At 43.6% G+C, this 9613-nt stretch overlaps 1 protein-coding gene across 1 annotated transcript; it reads right to left on the reverse strand.

The window, feature by feature from the left end:
- Positions 1 to 255: 255 nt before the first annotated feature.
- On the reverse strand, positions 256 to 3955 carry Tspyl4 (TSPY like 4). Its single transcript, XM_069986956.1, has one exon. The coding sequence runs from the start codon at positions 3871 to 3873 to the stop codon at positions 2632 to 2634; it is 1242 nt and encodes a 413-aa protein (XP_069843057.1). The 5' UTR covers positions 3874 to 3955; the 3' UTR covers positions 256 to 2631.
- Positions 3956 to 9613: the final 5658 nt, after the last annotated feature.

Consider the following 9613-nt stretch of genomic DNA (forward strand, 5'->3'; position numbering starts at 1 on the left):
TTATTGACACTGAATCCTAAGGTATCTAGGAACTTAGGATCCTCCAGCCTCAGCCTTCTCAGTGTACCTCTGCACACAGCTTCTCATGTTATTCTTTATGTAGCCCTCTCTCCAAACCAATCATCCTCTAGTCCTCTAATCACCAGAGAAATCCTGTCATTCTGGTCTGGTGAGGAATAGAGAGTGATAGAATCTTCCTGTGCCCTTTTCATAACTTTAATGATCCCCCAATCATGTATTAACCTACACAGCACAGAACTTTTTATTCATTTTTATTGTAGGAAGGGAAACAAGAAGTGTGTCAGTCACATTTTTTTCCTTCAAGCACATAGGAGAGAGACAAAGTAGTAGTGATTCTCATTTAGTGTGACAGTGATTCTCCTAATCCCTACACTGGTTAGGAACATAGTATCAAGTACATTATTATTTGGGCAAGAGATATCAAGTAAGACAACAATTACATTTTTCTTTTTGAGAATACTTTTACGAGACACAGAAACAATTCGCAAAGTCTTCAAACTCTTCACAGGTCACATTAGAACTACACACTGACAAAGATCAGAACAAGTTAATCTAGTTAATGAATATTCACAGAAGTCTTCATACTGCACAGGACACAAATTTCAATATTTTTTTTGCACGTGTTCACAATGACAAGCAGAAAGCAGGGCTGTAAACATCAATTTTGTCAGTAGGCCGAAATGGAGAAAGGAATAGGATTTTCCTCACACAGTGAAATAAGGAGCATATACCATAATCCCCCACATTTATAAAGGACACTACTAGAATCATAGAGAAAACACCCAGACTAGTATTAATAAAATTCTACTCGTGAATTCAAGGAGTTAGGAAGAACTGGAGGACCATCTGCTCTGAACATCCTATTTGATTCTCCCACCACTACTGACAAAGTCCCTCAGGCTCTGCCCTTCCCCCATCAGAAACCCTGCAGGGCATCTTTTCCTGTGGTTCCTGGGGAAGCTTGCTTTCTCCACCTCTGCATTTAGGCCTTTACTTAGATTTCAGCCTACAGCAATCACCCATTGATTGTGCCCAAACCCCTGGAGAGCTTAGGGCAAAGCCTTCAAAGTAGGAGAGGAAAAGTGAGGGCTGATGGTCACACCACCACACCCCTTCACATTAAAACTGCCCCAGCAGCGCTGAGACTCACGTACAGGGACTTACCCTGGAAACCCAGACTTCCCATGTTCCCTCATTCCCTTCATCCTCCAGAGGAACCCTGGGGTCTACCTACGCAGCCTGTGCCCTCCCTTGTGAAGATAAATGCAGGGAAGGAAATGCAAAAGCTGCCAAGTGAGAGCTCCAAAGGCCAGGCAGTAGGATAGAGCCAGTAATGAAATAATACAGACCAATGCAGGCCAGAAATGCTGTTGTTAGATCATTTCTGCAGTCCAAAGGTCCAAAGACAAAGAAAAAGCTGGCATCCTTAAGAAAAGTGAAAGGAATTCTTAGTTGCTTTAGTTCACACCCTCGGGCTGGGGGGGGGGGGGGCTTGAACCCATCACCTGCTCTGCCTGGTTTGGGTCTCTGTGTGAGCTGTAACTGCTTCCAAGAAAGAAAAGGAAGAAGAGGGAGGGGGGATAGGAAACCATATTTCTCAGTGCCCCTACTCGTACAACTTTGTCATGACCAGAGAGGGAGTGGAAGAGGCAAAGGAGGGACTATCTATAGTAAGGGTGGTTAGTTGTAGGGCTGAGAAAGAATACAGGTTCAAAGTGACTCAGCCAATTGGATTTGTGGGAAATCAGGGGGCAGGGGGGTCCTGTATGCTGCCTGGAAGCCTAAGTCCATAGGTAGTTCTGAGGCAGCCAAACACAGGCCTCCATAATGACCAGTAGCCGATCACGATGCACAGTAAACTAAAGGTACAAGAAGACCAACATGGTAACATAAAACTCACGTTACTTCACTCATGCCTAGAAATCACTCACACACACACACACACACACACACACACACACACACACACACAGACACCTTCCACCAGCCTCCTGCTTGTCCTACCAGATTAACAAGCAGAATAGATAGAAACAGCCAGCAAAGCAGCTGGACCCAACTTAGTGGCTGCCTGGACTGTGCAGTTGGGGTTGATGGCTGGGTTGGCATGTCAGGTTCATCTTGCAGTGGTGAGACTCAAAGAGCTTGTCGTCGTTGCCAGGACATCAGGAGCAGAGCCGGCCATAGCACATGAAGCCAGGCTGGTTATTCATAAAGATGGGTCGCGCTTCCTCGTGGCAGAGAACCACGTCGACAAACGGGGAGCAGACCACCGTCACAGACAGGGGGGGAAGGGGTCCAAGCCATGCAAAGGAGAGCAGTCCGAACCATCCGGAGCTTGGCAATAAAAGCAGGAGAGGCCATGCACTCGGAACGCGCTAGCTGTGATGCGGAACAGCAGGAAAAAGTGCAGAGGAAGAAGAGCACAGGCGTCTATACACGGATCAGCGACAGTCCGACCGTCTCAGCATCAAGGGCTGGAGACCTGGAACCACAGGACCACATTAACTCAGTACGAGAGAAAGCAGACAGAAGGGTGCATGCTGCCGGCCAAGCACAGGAGGGTGGTGGGGAAACGTGAGCGGGAGCTCGTCAGGAGGGCCGAGGCTCATTTTAGCCAGACTGGAACCTGAAGGATCTGGGGCTCTCCACGGGCTGCCTGGGGGCGCCTCGAAAGCCTCTTCGGGGCCCTTCACCCATCAGGTAGTACTGCAGGGGGTTGGACCAGAGTTCGCCTTTGATGATCTCGGCGATCCTGTCGAACTCCAGGAGGCTGTGGTCTGAGAACCAGTTGAAGAAGCTGGGGATGGTGTTGCCCTCCCGGTTTCTGTGGATGTGAGCCTGGGGGTCCTGGCCCCGGTGCCAGCGGATGGGCGTGGACAGGGACACCACGCGGCCCGAGGATCGGCGCTCGTACTCCTTGACCAGCCCCTCGTTTCGGAAGTAGGGGTTGCTCTGGAAGATGAACTTGAATTTGCAGCCGGCTCGGGGGTGTTTGAGCTCCTCCACCTCCAGGTTGATCATGTACCTCATCATGTCTTCGTCCTGGCCGCTGATCATGGGCGACAGCTGGGGGTGGTTCCGAAACGCGGTGACCCAGAACCCCGGGATGTTCTGGATGATGAAGCTCCGGCGCTGCATGTGGAGCCTCCGCATCCGCCCGAATTTGCGCTCCAGCTGCAGAAAGGCCCGGTCGGCCTGGGCGTTGACGTTCGACAGCTCCTGATCGATGGCCTCGAGCGAGTCCATGCAGGTGTTGATCTTCGGGGCCCGGGCCCGCGGCTCCTCCTTCCCGCCCGCCGCCGCCTTCTTCTCCTTGGGGGCCGCCTTCTTCTCCTCGGCCGCCGCCGCCGCCACCGCCTCCGCCTCGCCCTCCGCGGCCGCCGCGGCCGACATGGCGCCCTTCTTGGTCGTGGTCTCCTTGGCCTTGGCTCCAGGGATCCTCAGGGCCCCCGACCCCGCGGCGCCGCAGGCTTCCAGAGCCTTGGGCCCGGCGGGGCTGCGCGGCTCGCCATCTTTCGGGCTGGGGTCATCTTTCTCTGCAGCCGCAGTGCCGGAGGCGGCCGCGCCCGGGCCCGGGGATGGGGGCTCGGCATCTCCCGGCCCCTCTCTCGGGACGGCGGCGCCGTGATCGCCGGCGGTAGGCGGGAGCGCGGGGCCGTGGTCCCCCACGGGATCCCGGGGCGCGCCGCCCTCCGCTGCGGCCTCCTCCGGACCGCGCTCACCTGAGTCCGCCATCACCGGCGCCGCCTCGCCGACGCCCTGGCACCGGTTTAGATTCGGATCTGCCGGCACATCGCCGGGAGCCGTGGCTTGGGCGACGGGGAGCTTGGTGCCCCCATCCAGGCCGCTCATTTTGGTGGATGTCAGACCCGCAGCGGCCGAGCAGCGAGCGTTCCCGGTCCTCTGCGGTAAAGCGGCGCTGCTGCAGTCAGCCCCTGGCGCCGCCCCTCGCTGCCTCCAGAGCGGCGCTGCCATGGCAACCGGTGACGTCAGGGCCGTAGCATCTCTCTCCACTGCGCCAGAACGCGGCGCGCTGGTGCCCGGGCCTGTCTGTCCAGCCTTCCCCCCCACCCCCCTTTGTCTGGTTTCAAGATGGGTTACGGATTCGGTCTTCTGGGAAGGAAATTTGATGTGCATAAATGGATGCGGAACAAACCCGAGCGTGTCAGGGCCCTGTTAACGTATAACCCTGTATTTCTAAGCTTCCCGATTGATTGACTGGCGTCATTGTCCAGTAAATTCGGTTCATAGGGCTCTTTCCATAAAGAAAAATGAGGGCTCGCCAATCGGCAAGTCTCCTTTAGAAAGGCCTTGGTAGCTGTTGCTAAAGAACTGCGATCAGGATTTGATTTTTTTTACATTACAAGTGAAGCGTTGCTGGGTGGTGAAGATGTGTTCCACGAGTCACGGGGGTGAGCACAATTCAGGATGCTGCACCCGCCTCTTATCAACAAATTGAATGCCTTAGCTTCCAATCCATCAGATTTGACTTGCTTTTTATAACTCCATGTTTCTTTCATAAAATTCAGATGGTATGCCATCGTACCTCATTTTTGAAATAAATCCAAGATCTTAGTTTTAATTTAAAGGACAAACAAAAGGAAAATAAAGCTGCCAATGCGACCTAAAACAGTGCAGGTGCATTGAACCAGAGACATAAACAACACCACTTTGGGTAGTTTTAAAAAAAAAATTCCAGACCTGGGTCTTGAACTCAGGGCCTGGGCACAGTCCCTGAGCTCAAAGCTGGAGTTCTAACGCTTGAGCCTCAGCACCATTTCCAGTTTTCTCTGTTTATGAGGTACTGAGGATCGAATCCAGGGCTCATGCATGCTGGGCAAGCACTCTACCACTAAACCATATTCCCAGCCCCGCAAAATTATCTTAAATGATGAGAATTTATATGGTACATATCTTTTCAGTTCTAGGACATACTTTTATTTCATATCTTAATATTTTGAAATGACTGTCCACGGAGTAGCATCCTACAATTGCAGAAGAGCAGTCATAGTCTGAGCATGTGTGAACTTGCTTATTGTCTTCTTGACATTTCAATCTGATGGTACCAAGGTGTGTACCAGGGCCTTGTGCTTACTTGGCTTGTTCTGCTTAGTTGGTGCTCTACCACTTGAGCAGAGCATCAATCCCTGTTTTGCTGGGTATTTTAGGGACAAAGTCAAGAAGATTTACTTGTGACATAGGAAAAATATCTAAGAGAAACACTTTTATAAAAAGGTGACATTAAGAAATGTCCTCACTAAGTACAAATTGTCATGTCCAAAATGAGCTTTACAACGTGGGGGGGGGGGGAAGGAGAAGGATTGGGATGGGGGGGAGGGGGAGGCTGGGAAGTGATGTGAAGGGTAAACAAAGGAGGAGGCTGCAATGCTTGGTAAGAAATGTACGCATTATCCTGCCCATGCAATTGTAATCCCTCTGTACAGTATGTTCACAAATAAAATAAAATAAAAATTTTAAAAAAATGTCCTCACTAAAATTATTCAAGGTCCAAAGACAACATTTTTTAAAACCCAAGGACACCAAAAACTGTGAGTAAAGAGTGATTAAGGGCACTTTAAATGGGAAACTTAAACTAATGAAACTACTTCTTTCACACATAATTTACTTTTTACATACAGCCATGAATGATATAGGACAAAAATATTTTGAAGTCTTTATTTTCACGGAATAACAGTACATTTTACAATTCATTTTAGATTTGATGAAATAAGAAATTTGTGTGGTGGGGGGAGGAGGTAGTAGTATTAGAGTTTGAACTGAGACCTTCACACTTGTTAAGCAGGTGTTCGTTTGCTTTAGTTACTTTTCAGATAGGGTCTCACAGAATTTGTTTTTCCCTAAATCAGCCTCTAGTGCACAATCTTCCCACTCACATAACTAAAGAAATTGCTTTTTAAATGTATACCTGTAATCCAATATTTTTAAAATACACACCTGTAATTCAAAATACTAGGGAGATGGGTGTAGGAGAATGGGCGTCTAAGGCTGGACTCAGGCAATAGTAAAACGCTGTTTTGAAAAATAAATGAAAAAAAAGAGCTGGAATGTGACTTAAGTGATAGTAAGCATGATATTCTGACTTCCAAACCAGTTCTGCAAATATCTATTTCTATCTATCTATATAGAAAGAGATAGAAATATTTGAGAGACAAAAATAGATATATAGATACATAGAGATAGAAATCTATATATATACATAGAGAAATTTGGAATGTTGTTTTCATACACAGTGCTAGTTTCTAAAAGTAAATAATAGTTTTCATCCAATGAAGATTTAACAGTAAATACTTTTATACAAGGAATTATCCTGATGTGGAGCATCTCAACACCCTTAATTTACTAAAAATGCCCCCCATTTACTATAAGAAAATGACTCTGGTGACTAAGGAGTCATGAGGGGGTACACACATTGCACACACACAAATACACACAAATCTGTTTCTAAAATGCTTATAAATATGGTATTCCTAGTCCTGGTCACTAGAGGGAGCAAGTGATCTTTACGATAATAGGATTCTTGTATGTGTGTCTTGTTAAAGTTGCTCTACAGAAAATATTTACGGTAATTATGTATATATGGCTGCACATGCACATAAATTATGTGTCCATGTGTGCACTACACATACAGCCAGCCATTCAGCCCTGAGTTGCAGAAAATGATATGTATTTTTATATGTATTTTTAATTGGAGATAAAAGTAAAGGATTAGCTTAGAGTTTTGTTGAAATTTTTTTTTCGTTTTGGTTTGTTTTTACATTTTTTTGTTTTGTTTTGGACCTCTTATTTTGAATTTAAGATGTCTGTGTTGCTGAGATAAAAAAAAAGTTTGTGGCTCTTAATGATTCCCCTCATAAAGCATGATAAAGATCACACTAAAAGTTTCTTTCAAAAACTGCAGTGCTTTAACTGGATTTTAAATAAACTAAAAGTTTTCTTGGCTATCCAAAAAATAAAATACAAGGCTAGAAGAATGGCTCAACAGAAGAGTGTCTGCCTAGCAAGTGCAAAATCTTGAATTCAAAGAGTAGGGCCACAAATAACAAAAAAAAAAACTAAAATATTTATGGTAATTACAGACCATAGAGTTCACTGAAAGAATTATGGATGGCTTTTCAACATAAATTTGGTGCTATTAAAAAAAAACAGTCATAATCCGTATCCAGTCTACCACTGCTACAAATTTCTCCACAGATGACTCCCCAGAACAACAATCTCAGATGGCTCTTCTTTCCCCAGTCTTAAAAGGAAATAGGACAAGGTCCCTGACCTGCATGACCTCAAACTTGTATAGGATGCGGTGGGTTGTTTGTTTTGATTGTTGTTGTTTGTAGTACTGGAGATCAGCCAGGGCCTTGTACATGGTAGGCAAAATGCTTTTACTCAGCTATATATACCCTAACCCAAGACACATATTTTGAATCCATCTGGTTTTAAGGCCCATATCTGCTACTTGTGATAAGGGTAAATCACTGCTCAGGGCCACATTATTATATGAGTGTAATAATATGAAACTTAGAGAACTGTCATGAAAATAAAATGTGGTATCTGTAAAGTATTTGTCAACATGTATGATAAATATAAGTTGACTTAGTCATTTGTTTTTATGCTAAAATGTACGAACAGTAACTAGATGTAATGCAGGAGGCATAAAATCAATGTCTAAATGGGGCTCATACCTGTGACTCACTCAATGTCCAAGTGACTCATACCTGTAATCCTAGCTACTCAGGAATCTGAGATCTGAGGATCACAGTTCAAAGCCAGTCCAGGCAGGAATGGCCATGAAACTCTTATCTCCAATAAACTACCAAAAAGCCAGATGTGGAGCTGTGGTAAACACTAACTTTGAGCAAGAAAACCTCATGGACAGTGCACACACAGGCCCTGACTTTGCCCTAGGACAGATACACACACACACACACACACACACACACACACACACACACATCACACACAAATCACTGTTAAATTCTGTTTTGGAAGTTTAATTGAAGTTCAGACACAATAAAATACCCATGTAGAATAAATCAGTAAGTGAAAACTTTGTGAAAGAAAAGTTGAATTGGACCAAACAGTGTATGATTTGAATAATCAGACATCAAACATTAGGGCACAGTAATATTGATCTCCTATGCTAGTGTTTTTTAAGATAGTTATTTCTAAATGGTTCTTTTTGATTATGAGAAAGACATATTGCTGGAACCAAAGTATCACAATCTTGATGTAATATCATATTAAAGACCTTATAAAATATCTTTAAAAATAATTTTAATCTTTCTTGCAATAATTAATTTTAAGCAAACTTGCTCATTCAGTCTCATTGACAGTGAGGGACAAAGAGTTATGAATTGCAACCAAGTTTGTCTGTTCATCAGAAACCTTTGTTTATAATAGATTAACACAATTCATTCACCAATATTTGAATCAAACTAGAATAGTCACTATATCTAAAATTAAAATATTAAATATGCTAATTTAATATTAAATCACATTAAACAATTAGCATGGTAAGATTATATATACATGTATGTGTGTACATATATGTGTGTTTATATTTTGTCTATATGAGACAATTTCTGCTCTGATAGAAGCAAAAAAGTCTAAGTGTAAATAATATAAAAACAGAATTTTATTCTGAAAAAAATAGAGTACCAAAATATAAGATGGTTAGACATTATAGCCACTATATTTCTAGGAGTCATAAGAATGTAAATAAACGGTCCTCTTCTTGCATCATATACTTGAGTCTAATGTTCATTTTTTAAAATTACACAGTACATTTCCCTCATTGTTGATGAAATTGGAAGTTATCAAAATAAGCTGCAAACTCTGGTAAGTTTAGGCATTACATTAACAATGTAGACTAGCATGCACCTGTTTCTAGAGCCATTTGAACACTACTCTGATTGTGTTATCCTAAATGAAGTTGGGAACTTTGATGAAGAGGATGAGTACTAACTGCTTGTTACAAATTTAATCATTCTGTTGGCTGAATTAAATTTTTAAAAATGTACATTACCTCCACTGCTTAGAGATATCAATTCTTTACACATGTATAGCCAAATTCCACAAGAATATAAAAATATCTAAGCTGCTCTCATCCATTCTCTTCTGAGGCGAAGTACAGACAAGCAATTTAATTGGATAAAACTATAATGACAAGAAAGTTATAATCTGATGTAATCTGGAGACCCTACCTTCTATTTTCTTTATAAAGGTATCATATCTAAAAGCCATTCATGAATAGATTAAGAGTAACTATTAGATCTAGCTATTTATGCTTACTTGGGCTTTTAGGCATTTTTGTGGTTAAAATTAGTTACAAGCTGCTATAATAGAGTTCAAGGCATCTTAACTTGAAATAAGAAAGCTTAATTGAAAGCAGCAGCCTATCATTTAGAGTAATACATTTCTATTTGCTGAGCCTCTAGTTCCCTGTCTTAATGGTACAACATGGAAGCTATGGAATTACAAAATGTGTATTTCTGATCTATCTATAACTTAAAAGAATGAAGACAGCTGTATGCACTTGACACAGAATTGTAAAGTTACTTTTCATGACATTGGGGAT

Source organism: Dipodomys merriami, unplaced genomic scaffold, assembly GCF_024711535.1.
Source record: "Dipodomys merriami isolate MVZ:Mamm:240054 unplaced genomic scaffold, mDipMer1.0.p SCAF_335, whole genome shotgun sequence".
Taxonomy (NCBI): Eukaryota; Metazoa; Chordata; class Mammalia; order Rodentia; family Heteromyidae; genus Dipodomys; species Dipodomys merriami.

What these genes read in the sequence shown, in the direction of transcription:
- Tspyl4 (XM_069986956.1), bottom strand. Translation starts at nt 3,873, where the DNA reads ATGAGCGGCCTGGATGGGGGCACCAAGCTCCCCGTCGCCCAAGCCACG.